The 23,947-nt window shown below is 39.7% G+C and overlaps 1 protein-coding gene and 2 pseudogenes across 1 annotated transcript; all 3 read right to left on the reverse strand.

The window, feature by feature from the left end:
• Positions 1-3,021: 3,021 nt before the first annotated feature.
• LOC134297294 (leucine-rich repeat-containing G-protein coupled receptor 4-like) lies at positions 3,022-4,923 on the reverse strand (annotated as a pseudogene).
• LOC134292314 (leucine-rich repeat-containing G-protein coupled receptor 4-like) lies at positions 3,022-6,828 on the reverse strand (annotated as a pseudogene).
• On the reverse strand, positions 3,022-10,947 carry LOC134297357 (vitelline membrane outer layer protein 1-like). The gene is made up of 3 exons (XM_062974591.1): positions 10,620-10,947; positions 9,565-9,656; positions 3,022-7,460 (listed from the first exon to the last, which is right to left on the reverse strand). Exons 1-3 carry the CDS (start codon positions 10,824-10,826, stop codon positions 7,157-7,159), a joined length of 603 nt encoding a protein of 200 aa, XP_062830661.1. The 5' UTR covers positions 10,827-10,947; the 3' UTR covers positions 3,022-7,156.
• Between the last annotated feature and the right edge of the window lie 13,000 nt (positions 10,948-23,947).

A 23,947-nucleotide genomic window follows, 5' to 3' on the forward strand; every position in this document is an offset into this window, starting at 1 on the left:
AGTGACGAAATCCACCAAAAAGGTGAAGCGCGGGTATACATTTGCATTCTCCTCTTTGTACTTGAACACTTGTTTCCCCCAAGCTTCTCGAAGAGGAAAAGGAAGTTTGCAGAGAATGGCACTCTGCGACGTGTGCTGATCCAGACATGCTAAACCTGGCAGCTCTGGATTTCCTTTGGCTGAAGCTAGCTCTAGTAAAAGATCACTAAAGTCCCAAAGCTGTTTGCAATCTTTCATCTTCAGTGATGGGAACCTGTTGAGTCGATCCATGAGGGATGCTTCTATCTCAGTGCTCGCACCGAAGCGCTGGTCCAAGCGAGACCACGCTGTGGACAAAGCTCTTTGGGGGTCTGCTACATGAGCAGCATAAAGTCTTTTTACTTGCTCGGCTGAGCTGGATCCAAGCCACGCCATGAGAAGGGACAGTTCTTCATCTGCTTCTAGCTTGAAATCTCGAATGGCCCTCATGAAGGTGATTTTCCACAGAAGGTAGTCATCCGGTCGGTCAGTGAATTTCTGGACGCCTTTGTCTCTGATGTCTCTTCTTGGATTTCTCAAGAGGGAACCCAATTGAGACTCCAGTGTGTGAGGGTACATCTGAGTAGTGTGATGTGGCGTAACAAACTCAATGTTCTTCGGTTGAACACATCTTGTGATGGTAGGCGATGCTGGGTTCAGCAGATTGCTGGCAGGCAGCACCTCTGAAGCCTTCATCTTCAGCGATGGGAGAATTGACTTGGTATGCAGGGATGAATGCGGTGGTTCACTCCCGGCCATGCCTTGCCAATCTGAATGGACATCTGGATGTTGTTGAAAGACGTCATCCTTTCGTTCCCAAGTAGACAGGTGGTATCTCTGAGGCCTAAGTACAGGGATGGACTCTGACAGAGATGATGGCACTCTCCCGGCCATGCTTTGCTGTACTTCTGAGGAATGGGCAGGCCTTGAAGTTGCGAACACTGGAACAGGTGAGCGATCTTCAAGGTGGCAAAAGGAGATATGACTCTGCACTACAGGTGATTCCAGTTGCAGATGTGCTGAAACCTTTGCTGTAGGCTCTTGTGTTGGCAGGAAACTAAGGTTTTCTTGGGTTAGTTCCTGTGATAGGGATTTGGCTAGAACGTTAGCTCTGACTATCTTTTGTGCTGTGTCTCTTTTTACTTGAAGCAGATCTAGATCCCGTTGCAGCTCATCTTGCTTGGCTTCAGCCATTGCAAGCTCTATTTCTCTCTGGGCCCTGGCCTGTGCTAGGCCAGCTTCTTGTTGGGCCCTAGCCTGCGCTAGGTCAGCTTCTTGTTGGGCCCTATCCTGCGCTAGATCAGCTTCTTGCTGGGCCCTAGCCTGCGCTAGAAGCAGTTTCTGCTTGGCTTTAGCCTGTTGAAGGAGGAGTTCCTCTTCATTGAAGGAAAGGTCTTGCTTAGCCATTTCTGCAGACGCCTGTGCTTCCAAAACCTCTTTTCTAATTTTCAAACGGACAGCCTCTCTGTTGTAGTGGGCTGCTTTGGAAGAAGTACTGATGAATGATTGTATGGATTGGGAGGAACTGCTATGCCTAGATGAATGCTTGGATTTATGGCTAGCATCATTAGATGGAATCTTGAGCAGACTGGATCTAAGGCTTACACATGGGGAGCCTTGAACCCTTTCTTCTGCACCTTTGAATAAGGAACTGGGCTCTGGTTCAGATAGAACCGTGCTGTAGCGCCTCCTCTCTTCTTGTAGGCTAAAAGAAATTTCCTTAGCCCTATCTAAAGACTCTGGAGTGTTAATTTTGTTCAGTACATAGATTATTTCTTCTGCAATAGCACTCCCATTATTGAAGGCCTTTACAAATTCTTGCCTAAGAATTTCCTTTTGCTTTGGGCAAAGGGATGCCCTTATTGCATCAGCTATGGTTGGCAGGTTTTGCCAAGCTCTGTTAAACCTCTGCCTAAGCTGGCCTTCCTGCTGCAAAAGGCAGAGCATTGTTTTCTCTGTGGGGTGCCTTTATCTGACAGGGCGGGGGGATTTGACCCTTGTTTGCAAAATCTCATTGCTATAACTTGACATTCTGTGAAATTCAAAAGGAAACTTATCCCAAGTTTCAAACAGTACAAAATGCAATACTATATAACTATACAACTAAAGGCACACAAAAGGGCAATGCAATATTTTAAACAAGACAATTAAAACAGCTGCTTAACTGGGAAGTTAAGCCTGGGCTTTCATAAACTTGCAGCAGGCTCTGAAGAAATGGCAGGAACTGCAGAAGGTTGGAAATTTATTGCTTTGCAATCTGGTTTCTGGAAGAGGCTTGGTTGGTCTGCAAAGGCTGACTTCTGGCGAAATGTATCTACTTTGCAAAAAGCTTGATCTTGTGCAGTTGAAGAGCTGAATGTAGCAATTAGCTGGCTAGCTTGAGATGCAAAAAGAGCGGGAAAGCTTGCAAATGTCTCAATTTTGCAAAGGCTAGGCTTCTAGCAAAATGTATCCACTTTGCAGAAGGCTTGAACTTGCTGCAGCTGCAAGAGCTGGATGTATCAATTTGCTGGGGGCTTGAGATGCAAAAAAAGGCGGGAAACCTAGCAAATGTCTCAATTTTGCAAAGGCTAGGCTTCTAGCAAATGTATCCACTTTGCAGAAGGCTTGAACTTGCTGCAGCTGCAAGAGCTGGATGTAGGGATTTGCTGGTGGCTTGAGATGCAAAAGAGCAGGAAAGCTTGTAAATGTCTCAATTTTTTGAAGGCTGGGCTTCCTTTGACTTCTTTATCTTTAGGAGACTATGGGCTTGGCAAATTTAAGGCCCTTTCACTCCTTCTTTTCCCTTCTTAGCACTTCTGGAAGGCTTCTTTCAGCAGTTCTGGAAAAGAAGGCTCCTCTCTCAGTACTCCTGGAAAAGAAGGCTTCTCTCAGCACTGTGCCGTCGCGCCTGGGGCTGTAAACTCTTAGTGAAAGAGGCATGGACATGACATCTTTCCCCAGGGGATTGCTTCTTGCCCTCCTTTAAGGAAACTGGAACTCCCAAGGACCAAAACACTGTAGTTAACTCAAAAACTGGGTTTATTCTTCACAAAGGGGGTAAAAGAAAATATACATTACAGTCTTTGATTGTTTAAGTCCATGAAGCTTGTCCAGATCCCTCTTTCTCTGGCTGTGAATGCCGGAGCAAACTCAACCTCAGTCCAATGACCTATATCTGAAGACAAGAGTCTTCCTCTGTTGCCAAAGGACTGATGTGAAGGCGCTTGAGACTCCTCAACGTTGTTCAGGTTGGCCCTGAACATGAAGTGTGAGTCCCAAGGGTAAGAACCTCAGAATTGGTGCTGAGAGGTAACTTTTGAAGGGCTTTTTGAGCCAAGCCTCTCTTTCACGTCCATCCGATAGAGAACTTGCTGATGGAATGAAAAGGAGGAAACACAGTCCTACTCCAGGAAGAGGTGGAGCCAAACAGTTTTGCTGAGTGAGCAATATAACAGGTACAAACAACATTGATTGACAGATATAAATAACCAATCCAACTACATTTACAGGGTAAGGGCAAAATCAGGCATGATACAGCAATTCAAATCTTGAAACTTATAGTTCCAACATATAGATGGCGCCACTCGCGCCGTCACACCAGGTAATTCAGCATAATATCTGAGAAATTATGAATTTAAGAAAATTCAAGTAGGCTTGCTCTCTGTGTTTGCCTTAAGTTGATAGAAGTAACTGGAAATCCCAGGGAAGGATTTTCTCCAGTAGGAAAGGCCAGGCAAAGGGGTGATGCAGAATACTCTCCCTTATGTAAAAGTGGCAAAACCCCCACTACCAATGCACAGAGGAAAGCAAGAGTTACTGCTTTAGATGATTGCTTTTATTTATTTATTTTTTAAAAGGATAACCTTTGCAAATAAGCTCTGATCAATAACAGCTAGCATTAGAAACAAAATGGTACTTTCTAAAGAGAAAATGGACAAAAACCCAGCAACTTTACAGCCACTGGATGTCTCCCATCAGATACCCTATTCTGCAAATCTCCTCCAGGAGACTGCACCCAGGAAAGTTAATATACCTCTGTAGAGACCCATAAGTAAGCTAGATACAGACATCAAAGCTGTGAACAGTTTGGATGAAGGCAATGAAGTACAAGAAGCAAATATGGTTAATATGACATGCATGTTAAAGAACAAAGCAACCAGAGAAATAAATGTCAGTACAACGAATCATCCAGCTTCGAAGTAAGGATTCACTGTGTTTGAAAGTGCCTGTTGAGGGCATACAGTGAATTATGGTTTGACCAAGTTCTTCATTTTCATCACTGTTTAAAGCATCTGTATCTTAATCATTTGCAACTAACTCTGACTCTAATGGCTGGAATCTTCAGTGTTAGTTTAGGTGGAGGCTTTTAAACAGAGGCTGGATGGCCATCTGTCGGGGGTGCTATGAATGCGATTTCCTGCTTCTTGGCAGGGGGTTGGACTGGATGGCCCATGAGGTCTCTTCCAACTCTACTATTCTATGATTCTATGAGTCACAAGACCAGAAGGCACAGCACTGATAAGTATATGGAATGGATAGGGATCTGAGTTTCATGAAGTCCTTTGCAGATAGTGCCTCTTTCAGTTCAGTATTGTCTAGTAATTTTATCTGATTTAGCCTACTCAAGCTTCCTGTTAGAAAAGAAGCCAATGCATTGAAACTTAAATCCAGGTTGGTAATAGCACCAAGTTTAGTAAAACCTGGTGGATCAAATTTCTGATGAGATTAAGGGTATGTAAAGAAGCTAGTCCCTGGAAAGCATCTTCTCTGATATCCTCTACCTGGTTATGCTGCAAATAACTGCAGGCGTTAAAACTTGGAATATGTTTTCTATTGTTATAGGACAAATCCAAAGTTCAAAGTATCTTTTGCTCTTGGCACAAATCAATTCTGAATTGATATTGCCTTATGTTTGAACGGCATCAAATTATTGCCAATTGTTAGCCACTCTGAGTCTATGAGGGAGAGAGGGTGGGATATAAAACAAAGTGAATAAATAAATAAATGGGTTTGGTGCTTATTTTAATGCCCATAAAAGTCAGACTCTCCAGATTGCTAGTTCTTGTCAAGTTAGGAAATTATTGTACCATGCCGGCTCCACGGATGACTAGGGAATGCAAATCTGACAAGTTTTGAAAATCTGAGTTCCCAACAAAGGATAATGGGTTATCATACAGGTGTATAATTCTTAGAAGTGGATTCCCTATAAATGATTCCCTATAAATGGAATACCCCCAATATCTTCAGTCTTGGAAGCACTTTAATTGCTTCAGGGAATTCAACCATGTAATTATAGATCAGATCAAATCAGATCAATTGTAATTATAATTTAAATCCAAAGTTTCTAGATTGTTTAATTAATCAAAACAGTGATGTCCTGGTGTTTTTATTTTAATGTTATGGAAATGCAGGGTAACAAGGTTTGAGAGATTTGTAAATACAAAGTCAGGGATCAGTTATTTTGTTGACTGCCAAGATTAAGGTTTGTTTGGAGAGAAGATTGCTGAGTAGAATAATAGAGACTTCAGTCAAGTTCTTATCATCAAGCCACAGGTGATGCAGTTGAACCAGGCCCTCAAAACTATCTTCTGGCACTGCAGTAATATGGTTAGCAACTAAACACAGGGATTACATTGATCCAGTTCTTCAGAGTTATGAAAAACCTTTTATTATTTCTTTCAGAATTATGACAAAACTGATATCCGTGTTACTTTAATTAAAAGCATGGGAGAATTACAAAGGAAATCAGGAAATGTGGTCTGATTGAATGCAGCTTCAGATTTTGGGGAGGGGGGGGGCTGTAGGTCAGCCTACTTTCATGCTATTTCCTATGCTGTTGTCTGTGGGCCATTCCACACAGCCATATAATCCAGAATATCAAGGCAGAAAATCCCACAATATCTGCTTTGAACTGGGTTATCTGAGTCCATACTGCCTTATATTCCAGTTCATATCAGAAAATGTGGGATTGTATTCAGCTGTGTGGAAGGGGCCTTTGTCACCAGGATCCAATTTATATCCTTGCCCATAAGAAAAAGTAGTGAAAGTGGAGCTATATGATATTCTTAAGGTGCAGCAACATCCTGGATGTAGACAACAGCCTGTGGGCAAAACCTGGGGCCCTTCCACACAGCCCTGTATCCCAGAATATCAAGGCAGAAAATCCCACATTGAGTGTGGACTCAGATAACCCAGTTCAAAGCAGATATTGTGGGATTTTCTGCCTTGATATTCTGTGATATAGGGCTGTATGGAAAGGCCCTAAGTCCCCTTGTGGGATATGGGCACTGACAGTTATTGTCAGGGCTTGTGATGAAGACTCAGGGCCCTTCCACACAGCCATATAACCCAGAATATCAAGGCAGAAAGTCCAACAATATCTGTTTTGCACTGTGTTATCTGAGTCCACACTGCCATATATTCCAGTTCAAAGCAGATAATGTGGGATTTTATTCAACTGTGAGGAAGGACCTAAAGATGAAGGGCTGCTTTGGCCAACATCTCAGTCAAGGGCAAGCAGAGAGTAGTAGCCTGACACTGAGGAACCTATCCCTGCAGAGCAGGACCAAGAGTCTCAGGGAAGTAGGAACACAGAGGTAGGGCAGGATTGGGACCAGGAAGCAGACCAGGAGATAAGCATTCCAGCTAGACTGCAATTAAGGATTAATGCCATCCAACTAAGAAGATCTAATCAGTTGGCCCAGAGAAGATCCAACAGGTGAGAGCGCTTTCAAAAGTGGCATAAAAAGCTGGTGGCTGGAGCTGCTCCTTTGCTGGGAGCAATGTTTGAGGAACTGCTATAGCCTGGATTTTGGTTGGCGAACTCATGGGTGGAACTTTGACTCTGGTGACTGGCCTTGGTTTTGGACTATGATCTGAATTAGTGAGCTTGCTTGGCATTGACCCTTGGAAAGAACCCAGGACTATTTGTATACTTTGTCCTTGTTAGACTGCTTGCTGTGTATGACTATGGACTGCCATTTGACTATGCAATGGTGAGCAACTGCATCAATAGAGATTTTGTGTCAGGTCCTTGACAGGTCATGAAGCTTCCCTGTGGTGCAAATAACTGAATAATTGATTTATAGGTATAAAAATTGACAGTTGGCAACAGACAGATACATCCAAGTGCCAGGAGTTGGGAAGAAGCAAATATTTAATCTTCACAGCAGAAAAAACGAACATCATTGAGTCCAGTAGTGTCCAATCTATCCAAAGACTCTGGCTGATGCACCTTTGTTTGCAGGCCACAAATGCCTTTTCTACAGGATTGGCTCCATCTTCCCTCTTGACCCCAGTTGTACCCATCTCCATGCAGCACAATTCCATTGGTGCACCTAAATACAATGTTGTTGGCTGCTGTATCATCACCAAACATCTTGGGTTTAGAGACTCTGAGCTTGAATTCCTTTAATAGATGCTTACCACTGCAAAACTTGAAGAACGTCCAGTCACCGCTCCTGTCAAATCAGACAAAAAACATATGATGAAAGAGACTACACAATCACCACATTAGATTACCTGAGATATGACAAGCCCTGTATGGTTAAACCAAAGGTCTACCTAGCCTAGTCACCTGATTCTTGAGTGATCAACCAGATGCTTATGGTTGCCTGACAGGCAGAACATGAACAGACAAGTAACTCTATATCACAGTTACTTAAATGGAGGGGAATGTATATATGTAGTCCCTGTAGGAACAGGTGATGTGGACTGTATTGGCATTTTTACTTAGATTTTTCTACAAGCTTTACAGTGTTCAAGATAACCATCCACCTTTACATTTGCAATATGTCTCCTTGTAAGGCTTTTTAACTGGAGAGGCAAGAACCTCTATAGCTGAGAATTTAAAATACCCACCCTAAACTACCTTTCAGAATTTAGCAGTTGGCAGAAATCTGGGTCTGCTCGTTTTAAAGCCCTAATGTGTTAATGCGGATAATGGCACCTTTCCTTCATTCACTGTACACTAATGTTGTTTCATGAACATTTTTTTATATAATTGCATAAACTTACCACCAGGCTATGTGTATAAGGTGTATATTGAACCTTTATGAACTTCATCTCTGATTTACAAGGTACTTCATGTACAGATAAGCAAATATTTCAAAATCCAACAACAAAAATGAAAAATCCAAAATACCTCTGGTCCCAAGAAGAAGTTTAGTAGATTTGAAGGATCGCATTTTCTTTTTTGTGGATTGTTATACAGGCATGCCCAATGCCTCTGTCACCAGAGGAGTGGAAAATTGACTGAGGATCTTTATCAAGAATCCTATGACTGTCTGGCTTAAATCGGAGCTCTAGAGCAGGCTTCTTAAACTTTTTTCTACTGCATACTAATGAGACAGATGTGCTTGTTAATTTTTGCATAAAAATTAAATCTTGGCTGAATATTGTATACTACAGAATGTATCGTCAACATATCTCATGCCATATTGGCATGCTTGGTTTGCAGCCTCAGTTGGAAGAACATACGCTGCTGCTTTTTTTCTCCTGGATTTCTGTAAATGTCTAAAATAGCCACTAGGTGGCAAACTGCACAATTTTTTCACAATCCCCAGATTCAGTTAGGGGACCCCAAACAGGATCGGGACCCATAGTTTAAGATGCTTTGCTTTAGAATAGTGTTTCTCAAACTGTGCTTCTTCAGGTGTTTTGGACTTCCGCTCCCAGTAATCCTAGCTAGTTTACCAGCTGTTAGGAATTGTAAGAGCTAAAGTCCAAAATATCTAAATATGTTTTAGTGAAAAATTTTAAATACTGTTTATATTTAATTCTGTTTTAATGTTTGCATATTTAAATTCTATGCTAATGCTTTTATATTAAGCCACTTTGTTTCTCCTTCAGGATCGTGGCCTGGAGGGACCTCTGCTGCACTCTGGCCACCTGGAAAAGGCTAGGGTGTGCGGAGTGGGAGGCAAGGCCCCGTCTGGGCGGAGCCCCGCCTCCCGGCCTGCACGCCCTGGCCCCGCTGTGCGAGAGGCGGGGTCAGGGTGAGCAGCGTTCACCCTCGCCCATCTGGCCTTTTCCAGGTGATCGCAGCCTGGAGGGACCTCTGCTGCAGTCTGGCCAGCTGGCCTGGGCCAGGGCGCGCAGCGCAGCGTGGGTGCTAAAAGGACAACCTAATATTCAATTTCTTCAATCATTATCTATTGCCGATAAGGTGTTTGTTATTTCTTTTTGCTTGGCTTCATAATGTAAAGAATGGGCTGTAGAAAATATACAGTGAGACCCCAATAACAGTTGACTCTTTATGTATGGAATTACTTGTCTGTGCCTAGAGTAAAAAGGTCTCTCTAGGAATGTACTTGATCCTCCAGATCTTAAGGTATGCTTACACCTCTCTATGAATCTTGGGATCCTCCAACACAACTCTATGATATGCTAGAACTGAAAATAAGCCAGTTTAATGGAATTTGGTCACATCCGCAGTTTCAAGTAACTGCAATCCAGCTGGGAACATATCTCCTATGCATATGGGGATCTTACTGTATTCCTGGGAAAATAGCATTATTAAAATTTGGACACAAATCTTTAAACACAGAAGAGGATAATGCTCACTTTCCTTCTGTAGATGTAATATGATGGCCATCACTGCAACTCAGCCGAATTGCATTTAAAGTTGTGCGATCTTTATAATAGTAGGACTGAACCTGAGACAACAGAGGCAAAGAGACAATATAAACAGGTGGACAAAAGAACGAAAAAGGGAGAGCAAGATTCCACCCCTCTTTCTAGGAAACAACTGTATAAAACATGTGATAATAGGTGACTTGTAGCCTAAAATTAAATGCACATTTCTCTGCTTCACTGTTCCTCATTTACTAAAGAAGACTATCCATTTATTGTTTTCCCCTACATTTTTAATAAAGTACTATATAGTAGCAGTGGAAAAGGGAATACCTTTTAGACCAGAGCATTCCAAACTATATGCTGTGGCACATTATTATGTCAGCCGCAGTGTGTAGGTGTGACACAAGAACGTAAGAAGAAAAGACAAAATATGGAAATATATGTTATCTTACAAATCATATATTTTTTTAAAAGATAAATGAAAGCTTTTCATGCAATACGTTGTGGTCTCATACACTTGGTTATTACAGTTTATATGGGACTGGTTTAGCTCTTGGTTTGCTAATAAAAGCAAATTACTGTGTTACAAGATTATGTATGTTTAAAAAGTGTATCTCCAAAATGGAATGTATGGAAAGCTCTGTTTTAGCAAATGCAATTTCTAAGAGAAGAAAAGTAAAAAAAAAAAAAAAAACCAAGCAGTCAGCAATATTTTCACCGCTGTATCCACATGGAACTTGTGTAGCGAAATTCATGAGGGAAGTCTGTCTAATATACCCATTGATATCCTAGATGACTATAATAATCAATAAAGTACAACAAAATCCACGAAACACTCGTACCTATATAAAGCCAAACTGGCCCGATATGACAACCCACAAATATATAATCAATAAAGAACATCCAGGACTCTTTAAGTTCTGATCATTCAGTTGTTTCTTTCCATAAATTTAAATGCACAGGTTGGTTTCTCTTAAGAATGTCTAATAATTACTTTTACAAAGTAATTTGTTCTAGGCAAGACTGGAAGAGAAAGAGATTACCTTCAGTTTAAACCCAATGGCATAAGCACCTTTGGAACAGAATTCTGCTCGTCCCCATTTTCCCCATCGTCCTCCATTAGACACTGAAATGGTTTCACTAGTTTTCCGCAGTGGCACTGGACTCGTCGAACAGTAAGCGCCCTCCCACAAATAGCAAGAAAAGAGCAATGGTGCCAAAGTCACAGTGATTCTACAAGTAAGCTTCATTGTGACATTTTCACTCTGCAGATAAATGGATATGGCAACAACCTCAGGGACCAGGAGCCTTTTATGTATTTGGAACGTTGGCTTCAAATCCTTATTAATACAAAGGCAACAGGAAATGGGCACAAGCATTCATTGTACTTCTAGGTTGTTTACCGATCTGAGGCAATGATTGTCACCTGTGATATTTATGAAGGAAAAGACAAGTTTTGGCATGATAGTCCAAAGTGAGGGCACTGTTCTATGTGCTAATATCCTCCAATTCCAGTATGGACTGCTGGATTTGAATGGTGGAACACTTCTTTTCTTGTCCTTCCATGACCATGCCTAGGACATGTTTCATATTTCCCTATATATTTTTTAATTCAGAAAGAGGCTTAGACCTTTGAGATTTAAGGAGTAGAAAAGCTACTAGAGTGAATTTTCTGGTCCATGTAGCAGCTGTGAGTAAGTGAAACCTCATATATTGATTCCATAGATACACATACAAAGCAAGCACACAAGGGTACACTACACAGATTGAGCAAAAAGAAAACATTTATGCAACAATGCAACATTTTGCATTTCATATATCAGAAATGCAAAAAAAAAAAACCATCTGAGACCAGCTTGAAAGGTTTGCCTCTTTACATAAGGATTGTGGTTATATTTTTGTGTGTTCTTTTTATCATATAAGAATGTTTCAAATATGTATTAATTTAGGCAATTTATTCAGGCAATTTATTAAGAATTCATCCTTTATCACCATCATTGCTAATGATAATGTCATCATTACAATAACAAAATGTTTCATAGAACTGGAAGAAAGCACATGGGCCATCCAGACCAACCTCCTGCCATGTAGGAAAAGCACAATCAAAGTACCCCTAACAGAATGAATGAAAGCTTTTCAATTCTAAAAAGATTAAATCCTATAAACATCTACTCTAAGTAAATATATAGCTATATTCCACTGAAGTCCAGATAATTCCCAGACAGGTATCTATAGAGTTATGAATCATACATACAGTAGCTCTAATTATTCCACACATCTCAGTATTTGTTTCACTCGGCAACTGCTACATTCAGTCTTATAGTAAGATTGGCTCTTTAGATGAGCCTTATGGGGATCTTTTCCTGATTTGGTAGTTTTTATAATATGGAAGAGGTTTCCTGGCTTCCTCCATATTATAAGATCAGTCTTCTCTTAGGTGGAATTCCAAAATCCAAGACCTTCCAAAATCCCAACTTGTTCACATGCATGGCTGAGGTAATACTCCCTTTAGTTACAAAAGTAAAAGACCCAGCGGTCAGCAATGTTTTCACTGCAGAATCCACATTGGCCAGAAATTCATGGAATCTGTGTAGTTAACTTCTTGACGAAAGTCTATCCAGAATTCCTATTGATATTCTAGATGATGGTAATCTACGTATGAACTATATAATCAATGAAGCACAACAAAATCCACACTCCACAAAACACTGGTACTTATATTAAGCCAAACTGACCCAATAAACATGTCATTGTTCCGAGAATTTTGCATTTTGCTGCACGGCTAGCATGACGCCACATGAATATAAAATCAGTAATGAGCATTCAGGACTCAAAGTGCCCATCATTCAATTGTTTCTTTCCATTAATTTTAATGTTCAGACTAGTTGCTCTTAAGCAGGTTTGAAAACTCACTTAACAAAGTAATTTGTTCTACTACTCACTTCAGCACTGAAAAAAAATCTGTTGCCATTAATCATTACAATGACTTGTTGCACTGTTCTTTTGTTTGCCAGTAATTTTGGCAAAGATGACCTGTTGCACTGCTCTTTTTGCCAGTTATTTCCTATAGCCTTTTAAATAGTTTCCATCAGTTTTAAAGGAAAAAGAAGCACCTTAGAACTGATGGCATAACACTTGAAAAAGTACTGTCCAAATCACTTTTAAAATTTTCCTTGAAAATAACTTTTGAAAAAACCTTGAAATCATTACTGGTTAAAAGTATTCATGATCTTCCTCATTGCATTAACTTCATACTTTGCTCAATCCGTTTTTATTCCTGATTTCCAGTGGTGAATTTTGCTGTTTTCCTTCAAATAATTTCTAACATATGCCAGTCGTAAGGTGAGGTTTGTTCAAAGGGTGTTTACATTTGTCTTCCTCTGAAGGTGAGAGAGTATATCTTGCCTAAGGTTACCCAGTAGGTTTTCTTTCCAGAGCTGGGTTTCAAACCTTTGTCTACAGGGTCATGATCCAATGCTCAAATCAGTACACCATACTGGCCCCTCTTTCTGTCTACTGGCAATAATTCTACCTACTGAACCTTCATTTTGAATCTGCCACTCATTGATGAACTTCAATAATCGAGGGAAGAGAGAAAAAGATCCTACTTCAGAGGAGTCTCCTAACTGAAGGTTTTAAAACAGGCTGAATGCCCATCTGTTGCAAATGCTTTGTATATTCCTGGCAGAAGATTAAACTGGATGGCTCTTGTGGTAGCTTCCAACTTTTAGATTTATTACTTTGAAATCAGCCCTACATGGGTTCTACATCTGAAAATTCAACCAAATATGACTCAAAATATTTGCTGGGTGCCAAGCACTATGCTATTGTATAAGCACATCCTGCTGTAGCCTCCTACTATTTGATCTGTCTTTCGCTGGCATTCATTTGTATTATTTGATATTTTATATAAGGGATGTCATTTTGCTAAAGTATTCTATATAACAAAAACTAAGCATTCATGTATTTTGGAATATACTGAGGCAGGGTCCTAATACCCAATGCATGTGGATACTGAAAGCACACGGTATGCATGAAGCAGGAACAGAGGGGACAGGGGGATAGACATAAAAATATACTAAGGCAAGACTGAAAGAGAAAGAGATAATCTTCAGATCAAATCCAGTAGCATAACCTTGGCAACAAAAGTCCTTTCGTCCCCATTTTCCCCCATCAGACACTGAAATGGTATAAGTAACTTCCTGCTGTGGCTTTACACTCGTCAAGCATAAAGCACCCTCCCATAGACAGCAAGAAAAGAGCAATGATACCAAAGTCTCAATGAACTAGGCTTAATGATAAAGTTTTAACTCTGCAGATAAAGGGATATGGCAACAATCTCAGTTACCAAGAGCCTTTTATGCATATGGAACGTTAGCCTCAATCCCTCATTGATAAAATGGCAATGAAAGATGGGCACGGGAATTAACTGTCCATCTAGGCTGTTTACCCACCTAAGAGTGACCCAAGTGATATTTATGGAGGAAAAGACAAGTTTTGGCATGATAGTCCAAAGGGAAGGGACTGTTCTCTGTGCCAAGATCTTCCAATCCCAGAAGTCTATGTGAGTGAAGACTGTTTGATTTGAAGGGCGGGACACTTCTTTTCTTGTCCTTCCCTGACCATGCCTAGGACCTGTTTAATGTTTCTCTATATTTTCTTTGATTCAGAAAGGGGCTAAAGGAGTAAAAGGCTACCACAAAGTAGAGTGAATTTTCTCTTTTAAGTAGCAAATGGATGCAATCACACAAGGGTACACAGATTGATCAAAAAGAAAAAGTGTTCTTCCTATTCATTTTAAATCCCTACAGTCTTCCAAATTCTTCAGTTTTTATCAAGCCATTGTTGAATGTTTTCTAATGGATCAAGAAAGACAGAAGAATTTTAGACTCAAACCCCTGATGATGAGGATTGGAAGTCTACCAAACTTCCCAACCCCTACTAGTATCCATCCCCATTTTTCAACAATTTCCCAATCCTATACCCAACCCCTACTCTACCACAACCCAAATCGTAGCCCATGATCCCCCTTCTTCTTCTTCTTTTATTTTATTTTAATGAAAATACTTTAATAAAAATGTTCATGTAACAATGCAACGTTTAAAAAATTCACTTATCAAAAATGCAAAAAACACCCTGGTATCTGATACCAGCTAAAAAAGCTTGCCTCTTTGTGTATGGATTGGGGTTATTTTTTGCATGTTCTTGTTTATCATACAAGAATAAACCTACTAAGTATATACATGCAGTCCCTGAGTTAGAAATGAACTGGGGTAAGACAACAGGAGGTGAGAGAAATCTTTCCCTCGGAAGGAAAATTCACAATTGAAAAAGTTATTATGTGGAAAAAGTGTCTCAACTGAAGCTTTTTCACCAGTCCTTGTTTCCACAACAAGCCCATTTTTTTTCAAAATCCAGTTATCACAAGGACAAAAAGTGAGATGAAATCCTCTAACAGCAAAGAAAATGTCACAGGAGTGGTAACTCTTACCTCTGCAATCCAAAACTAATATATATATATGGAGATACACTTTAAAAGTGTTCCTGTTCTGATTCACCTACAAATTCAACTTAAGAACAGACCTACATAACCAATCTTATTTGTAACATGGTCCAAGGAATAATCTGAAATCCAAAGAAAACATCCTAAATCCAGGCCATCACACAAGGTCCAAGGAAACCAGAGGTGGTTCAACCACCAGGCCAACTAGGCAGTTGCCTGTGGTGCCATCTTGTTGGGGGCGCCATCGAGGCAACTCCTGTCTCCTGTGGCCTGCCTCTGCAAGGTATTGAACTGCTTTTTCTGTTGATTTGTTGTAAAACATGATGTTTTAGTGCTTAATTTGTAAAATCTTAATGTAATTTGATGTTTAATAGGCTTTTCCTTAATCTCTCCTTATTATCAAACATTTTCGCTTATCCAACACTTTTATTTTTCAGTGATTGGTTTGGGGGGGGGGGCGCCAAAATTCTGTTCGCCTACACTTGAAAAATACCTAGGGCCAGCTCTGAAGGAAGCACACATGGTCTTGGGGGTCACAGCCTCAAAAAGATGTTGCTGCCAAGAACTGACTGCTCCAAACATCAGCTATTTCTGCTGACTTTGCAGCTGTTCCCCATTACTGTTCCCTTTTTTCTGCAAAATGGCTGGACCTGTGAACTTGTATTCCTTCTCTCCACAGCTGCAACTGGGCTTGAATGCTTAACTTCTTGCTGTCTAGCTCAGGGGCCTGCTCCTGCTTTGTAGCCTGAGAACTGATGGGTTCTTCACTGCCCAGTTGAGGGTGCTGTTGCTCTGTATTTGACTCCATCTCAGGTGCTGAAAGAGGCAGTCCCTCTTCCACATCCTCACTATCAGAGCTAGTCATGACAAGTTCCCACATCTTCACACATTCTTCTTCTGCCTCTGAACACTATTTGCATCATCCAAGGCAGATATTCTAGTATGTGCTCAATAATACACAGAAATGGTAACTGTCTTGCTGATATATTCTTAAACCCATCTTTGTATTTAATTTGTACAAGAGGCTTTTTTGTTAGTTGAGAAGCTAAATTTCGTGTACTTACTTAGGCGATCCCTCGTAGGCCGAGGGTGATGGTCCTCCATTTCTGGTGTCTTGGGGGTGTGTCCGTAGGTGGCTGAAGAGGCCTATTCTTAATCCGCATGTTCTCCCATAGTGAGGACATCGGTTTCCAAGTGGAAGGTGGTCCCAGTCAGGGTTGGCTTGATGCGCCTTCCTCTTGGCACGTTTCTCCTTTAAACCTTCTATTCGTGCCTCTTTGAACTCCGCAGCACTGCTGGTCACAGCTGACCTCCAATTAGAGTGCTCAAAGGCCAGGGCTTCCCAGTTCTCAGTGTCTATGCCACAGTTTTTAAGGTTGGCTTTAAGCCCATCTTTAACTCTCTTTTCCTGCCCACCAACATTCCGTTTTCCGTTCTTGAATTGGGAGTAGAGTAACTACTTTGGGAGACGGTGATTGGGCATTTGAATAACGTGGCCAGTCCAGTGGAGTTGATGGCATAGGAGCATTGCTTCAATGCTGGTGGTCTTTGCTTCTTCCAGCACGCTGGCATTTGTCCATCTGTCTTCCCAAGAGATTTGCATTTCTTGAGAATAAGTTATTCTATCTTCATTCCATATGTGTACATTATATTAAATTGGCAAACCACTTCTGTCAGCTGAACACTAGACTATTTTAATTTCTTGTACATTTACTGGGGTTTTACAAAATTCACAGAGGCATCACAATTCAGTTTAGAAATACTGTCAATTTTGATGCCATTCTTTTGTAAAATATTGGAAATATGTCATGTCTTACTTGATGTTATACAAATCAAACAAGCTGTTCTTAATTCCCTCTGAAAAGTGAAAGGTTCAGGATAAAAGGAAAAATGTCCTTTTTGGAATGATAGAACCCAAATGAAAGGATAAACTATCTATGCATTACCCAAATACAAAATATTGTTAAAATATCTGCCATTGGCAATTTCAAATTTAGGCCATGTTATGAATGTAGTTTTTACAGTCATTATTTGGATATTTAGTTTACGTTTAAGAAAGAAAAATCATGTTACTGGCAAGTATAACACAAATATACGTTCTCCTGGCTGAAAAAGCCACTGCAGTGTGCTTATGTACAGAGAGACATAAGTAACAGTTCTTAAATACCCAACTTTTTTATTTCTGTCACTCCTTGCTGCCTCTGCATCTCTACCAATCTTGTAACTCCATTTTGCAATTTTGTATTACATTCATTAAGAAGCATGATCCCTTTTTGTGACTATTAACCTACCCAACCTTTGTATATTTTGCATTTTCCCTGTTAGGCCCCTTCAGAAGATAGACTAATGTGAGACCACAGAGGTAGATTGTTGTGTTTCCAATAGTGGGCAAACTTTATTCTTGGAGGTGAAGGCCAGTTTCAAGACTCTAGTCCAAACCTGGAGGGCTGACAAGTCTAATCATACTCTTATCCTCCCCAAATTAATATTAGAATTCAGGATCTATATTTGGTAGTCTTACTTTTATTAGGAGGCGTATTGTCTAATGGGTGTCCTGTTAATGCTAGATAATATTAGGCTTCCCAGATTATTTTTAAAACTTATTAACTACAGTTATTGTTGCAGATCCTAAAGGTTACTTACTGATGCCTTTGCAATTTCTAAAATAATACCATCTTTCTAGATTGTTATATTTTGTAGGGTGAAATCTTTGTTCATTCAGTAGCACAAGACACAGCATGAACCAGCATATGATGGACTATAATATTCCTCCTCTACTTGTTAGAGAGGCCACAACCAAAAACTAAAAAGAAATAAAAGTTACACAGAATTAGTTGTGTTATTCCTTATTAAATTACAATCGTAAGATAATATATTTATGCCTTCACTGTCAATCAGTACGATGTAGTGCTTAAGGCATTGAACTGTAACACCGGAGAACAGGGTTTGAATTAGGGCTGTGCAAACCAGAACGGGGCTCCGCCAATGCATTAAGAAGCAAAACAGAAGCCTTAAAAAATGGGAGAGATTAGTAAAGATTTGTTTCAGAGCATTTCAAGATGTGTTTTTTATAATGTTACATACTCTGTAATTGGGTCGTTCAGATTCTTAATTTGGAACCCTGGGTTCTGTTTCTGTTATGAGAATAACTTCTTGAAAACAGAACCGGGGAGGGGGGGACCCAAAATTAAGAACTCAAACAAAACGAAAAAAGGATGAATTGTGCCATTTCATACACCCCTAATTCCATGTAATTTTAGTGTCTAGTAAAGCAATATGAGATATATCTTCTGTGCACATGCACACATACGTATCTATAATTATCCTTTATGTTCACTGTGTCACATTTGTAACAAGATGTTGGTGTTCCAACGCTTTCACCATGTACCTTATTCTTTCAACATGTACCTTTCTTATTCATATGCATTGTTCACAATCAGTCTTACTAAGCAATAATAAAGATGTACAAGATATTTTCTGATTAATTTAAAGGAGCACATCAGAGCACAAAGGTCTTGGGAAGGAATCACAATGGTCCCAATCAAACAGCTGAAGTTCTTTGTGGCAGTTTCATCTAAGCCAAAAATTACCCAATCTATATTTATAGAGAAGAAGTTGTCTCTCTAGAGGTCAGGAGGTAATGAACTGTTTCTTTCTGAGCAAAGTGGGCACATGATTCCTATCACGAAAGAATCGGAGAGAGAGATAACAGATTGAAATAATTATTATGAAATAGAACTATTCTGTTCCAAAACTACATTTCTAGGAGGATGTAGAAGAAAACAAAACTTGAGGCCCTTCTAGACAGGCCCTATATCCCAGGATCTGATGACAGGTTTTCTGTTTATCCCAGATTATCTGGCAGTGCGGACTCACATAATCCAGTTTAAAGCAGAAAACCTGGTATCAAATCCTGAGATATGGGGCCTGTCTGGAAGGGTCCTTGATGCTCTGCCAGAGTTGGGAAAGTTTTTCTACTACATCTCACAGAATCTCCAGCCAGCAAACTCAAAGCCTATATCATTAGGAATTCTGAGAACTGTAGTCTAGAGAGAGACTTTCCCAAAGACTGACTCTGGAAAATAATGGTATCTATAAAGTTATAGCACACGTGGGAAACATTTATTTATTTATTTATTTATTTATTTATTTACAGTATTTATATTCTACCCTTCTCAGCCCGAAGGGGACTCAGGGTGGATCACATTACACATATAAGGCAAACATTCAATGCCTTAACATAGACCAAAGACAAACACGGGGCTCCGAGCTGGCCTCGAACTCATGACCTCTTGGTCAGAGTGATTTGTTGCAGCTGGTTGCTCAACAGCCTGCGCCACAGCCCGGCCCATTGATCCCATTGTTCCTTGGGTGTCCCTACCCAATGTGGTGTGTATATATATAACGTTATATGCTGTGCTATGGAATTTCAAGACAGTATACGGTAAAATCAATGTAAGCCGTTTAAAATAATTGAAATAGTTTAATACTATTTATTTAAACAACAATCTATTTAATTTATAATACACTTTTCACCAAAGAGTGGAATATCAGCATATTCAATCAAAGACAAGGACTAAAACATAACAATATAAATATTCATTTAAAAAATACCTAACATCCCCCTGTCACTATCAATCTCAGTAATCTCAAGTATAACTGAGCATCTTAATCTGGCAAGTCAAAGAAGGAACTGTTCAACTTTTTATGCACATGAGTGAGATCCTCCTCCAGTTGGACATCTAAAGGAAAACCATTCCTCTGATGGGAAGCCATTTCTTGAAAGGCTCATAGCCTTGAGAAAGCTATGTGTGTTGGTGGAACAGGCAATAACCCTTAGCCTGAAGATCTTAGATTCATAGATGGTACATAGTATACCATGCTAGTGGAACTGCCAGGTGCTGTGGGAGATCAAAGCACAGAGCGTTAAATGCCAGACCAAAGTTTTAAAATAGACCCTGGCCTAAAATGGTAGCTAGTGAAGAGATCTATGAGGAGAAAAGGCATATGAATATTTAAGGAGATTTAAAACAAGCTGGACAGTATTACCATATATACTCAAGGATAAGCTGACCCCAATATAATCCGAGACACCTAATTTTACCACAAAAAGTGCGGAAACTTATTGACTCGAGTATAAGACGAGGGTGGGAAATGCAGCAGCTACAGGTCAATTTCAAAAATAAAATACATATTAATAAAATTGCATTATTTGAGGCATCAGTAGGTTAAATGTTTTTGAATATTTATATAAAACTGTAATTTAAGATAATAAGACTTTAATAAGATAAGACTGTCCAACTCTGAATACCTATATACACAAGTATAAGCCAACCTGAATAGAAGCCGGCAGAACCCTCACTCAAGTATAAGCCAAGGGGAGCTTTTTCAGCCCTAAACAAGGGCTGAAAAACTAGGCTTATACTCGAGTATATACAATATACAGTAGAGTCTCACTTATCCAACATAAACGGGGCGGCAGAACATTGGATAAGCGAATATGTTGGATAATAAGGAGGGATTAAGGAAAAGCCTTTTTAAACATCAAATTAGGTTACGATTTTACAAATTAACCATCAAAACATCATGTTATACAATAAATTTGACAGAAAATGTAGTTCAATATGCAGTAATGCTGTGCAGTAATTACTGTATTTACGAATTTTGCACCAAAATATCATGATGTATTGACAACATTGACTACAAAAATGCATTGGATAATCCAGAACGTTGGATGAGTGAGTGTTGGATAAGTGAGACTCTACTGTATTTAAATAAAAGGAAGAAAAAAGCAGGAATATGAACTGATGGTGACATAACCAAGGCCTGGACAAGCAAATGGTCAATCACAGTGATCAAAAACCTATGGATTTTCAAAAGATACAAATTGCCTGCCTTTGTTGTCACACCAATTAAAGGGTACAGGGACAAGAGGATATTTAGCAGGACTCCAAGGTTCCTGTCAATTGAGACAGGGACCACTCTCAACCCAGTAAGCAGAGTGTAGGGCATGAAAGGGGATACTTCATGGTCAGGCTGCAACACCAAGATCTCCTTGTTAACCTTGTCCAACCAGATGATGGTTGGTCATCCAAACAAAAACACTAATCAGAGAGTCCATTGTGGACTACATCACAAATGCATGTATTGATTTATTTTATTTTATTTTATTTACTTTGTTTTATATCCTGCCCCTTCTCCCTCATTGAGGCACGCAGAGCGGGTTAAAACTATGGAATAATCTATCACCTGCATAAAGGTAGGAATGAGAGAAAAAACAATTTTAAAAAAACCAATCCAAGCGAGATAACATATAATGAAAAAAGAAGTCCTACAGCTACAGAGAAAGATTTTCAAATAAATCCCTGAAATGAAACAGAGGAGGAATAATCAAACAAAAAGATATTTAAACCAGGAGAAATCATTTCCTGCTGTTCACAGAGGTGTCAACTGTATAATAGTAGGTCTGATGGTTCAAAATGTCAAAGGCTGCAGAAAGATCCAACAGGATGTTTGATGCTGAGCCTTTGCTATCATTTATTGCATGAGTTGGAGCCCCTGGTGGCACAGTGGATTAAACTGCTGAGCTGCTGAACTTGCTGACTGAAAGGTTGGCGGTTTGAATCCAGGGAGCGGGATGTGCTCCCGCTGTTAGCCCCAGCTTTTGCCAATTTAGCAGTTTGAAAACATGCAAATGTGAGTAGATCTATCGGTACCACTCTGGCGGGAAGGTAACAGCGCTCCATGCAGTCATGCCAGCCACATGACCCTGGAGGTGTCTATGGACAACACTGGCTCTTCAGCTTCGAAATGGAGGTGATCACCAACCCCCAGAGTCAGTCACAACTAGACTTAATGTCAGGGGAAAATCTTTACCTTTACCTACTACATGAGTCAAGGCCATATCAATGAAGGTGATCCTAACCTTTTCAACTAATAAGCAAAAACTCAAAAACTATCTTTCAAGAAATTTGTGGGGTTTTTTTTTCTCCTGTGGATTTCACTAAACGCTCCTCATAGTATCAGGTTCACCAGATCATATCAAAATTCTTAGCTCACTAGGCCAGCTAATTCTAAATTAGTTCTGGTCTGCCACTTTATGATGTCACATGAAAAGAGTTTCACATACCAAAACAAATAAACCAAACAAGCCAAATATTATCTGAGAGGGAGAGGAAGCAAAAGGGGAAAACCAAAAATAACCATGAAGCCTAAATAAGATGCACACATTTTTAAAGTAAATGTATTCTACTTTTTCATAAAATATATGTGGGAGAGTTATTGCACTCTTAGGAATCTCAAGGAAACTCAGATTAAGCATTACAGAATGTTCTGACCTATGGCTTCATCAATTAACTACTGTTGTCTACTGAAAGCAATAACAATCTAAAAGGGTCAATGTGACTCTTTTTTACTTGGTCTTTGTACTTTTACTTAATGACTTAATGACTGCTGCTTCCGGATTAGCTAGCACATTTCCAATATCCTCTTTTTATTTACGAAATATGTGTTATAAGCAGTTATTCAAAATGCTGTAATTTATAAGCTGTATGTATGGTTTGGGGCAAGATAGTTAACAGTGACATGTGGACAGGCACTGTATTGATAAATAAACTTCTGTCTTCATATCATTGATGCCTCCATACTTGAACCCAAGTAAGCAAGAGGACAAGTTTACCCTACAGAAGTATTTAGCAGTGCTTGCTGTTATTGTGTGCTTTTCAAGTCATAACTGTTACAGGATGTGTGTGCATTGCAAATTCTATTCAAGGGAGTTCACCCTGGGGCTGAGAGAGTGTGACTTGCCCAAGGTCACCCAGTTAATTTCCATGACTAAGTAGATATTTGAACCCTGGTCTCCCAGAATTACAGTATGGTAGGAAACAACAAAGAAGGTTAAGGCAGGCTTCCCTAACCTGGGTGTTTGACCCATGCTTTACCAAAGGTTGTGGTGATGTCAGTTTATGTGGTCTCAACAAAATATTTGTAGAACAATAATCATGGATGTTGGTCTACCAGTGGAAAATGGACCTCTGTTTACAAAAATAATGAATTGTTAGAATATCAGTCCTTTCAGGATGAGATAGATATGAGTGCCACTTTAATGTTTGCAGCTTTTCTAAGGAAATTTGGCCACAACCAGCTTTTGCTGGAAAAACAATGTCAAGATAGATAGATTCTTCACCAGATCCAGCAAGACACTTATTATGTTCTTTGATGTACAATGATGATCAGGACAAGTTACAAAAGTCTATAGCATGTGGCTGTGAGTATTCCATAGACTTTTCCACATATTCTGTCTGTTCACATTATAAGATTTCTTCCAGTATCCCAATTTCTTCTCACATGAAACCTTTTTCTTCTTACGTTTTTGTCTTGTCCATTCTTCTTACATTTGTGTCATTCTCTGTCTTTACTGTCATCTTTTTTCTTTTTCTTTTCTCTCTCCCTCCTGATTTATACTCGACTCTTTCTGTCCTCAACTTTTCAAAGAGGGGCCTTTTAAAAATTCCCACAGGATATCCACGAGCAACAAAATATCTCAATTCTTTAATGTATAGAAGTTATCTCAATACCTGTTGTATTGGATAAATCATTATGGTCCCGTGATCATATATGTCTGCACACCCTTGTAATTCTGCATTATGGCTCTTCCTTAATTTTTAGCACAATGTCAGTATTAAAAACAAAAAAGGCAAAAGGTAAAAATAAAAAGAAATGACACTCAAGGTGCTGAACCTTATTCCCAAAATAATATCAGAATCCCAAGTAGGGATTGAATCTGTTGAATCAAATACTCTGCATAAGTTTCCCACCTGATTGAGATCAGAGCAACAAGATTTCAAAGGGGAGAAAACTGTAACATCC

The sequence above is a fragment of the Anolis carolinensis genome, chromosome 3 (assembly GCF_035594765.1).
Source record: "Anolis carolinensis isolate JA03-04 chromosome 3, rAnoCar3.1.pri, whole genome shotgun sequence".
Lineage (NCBI taxonomy): Eukaryota > Metazoa > Chordata > Lepidosauria > Squamata > Dactyloidae > Anolis > Anolis carolinensis.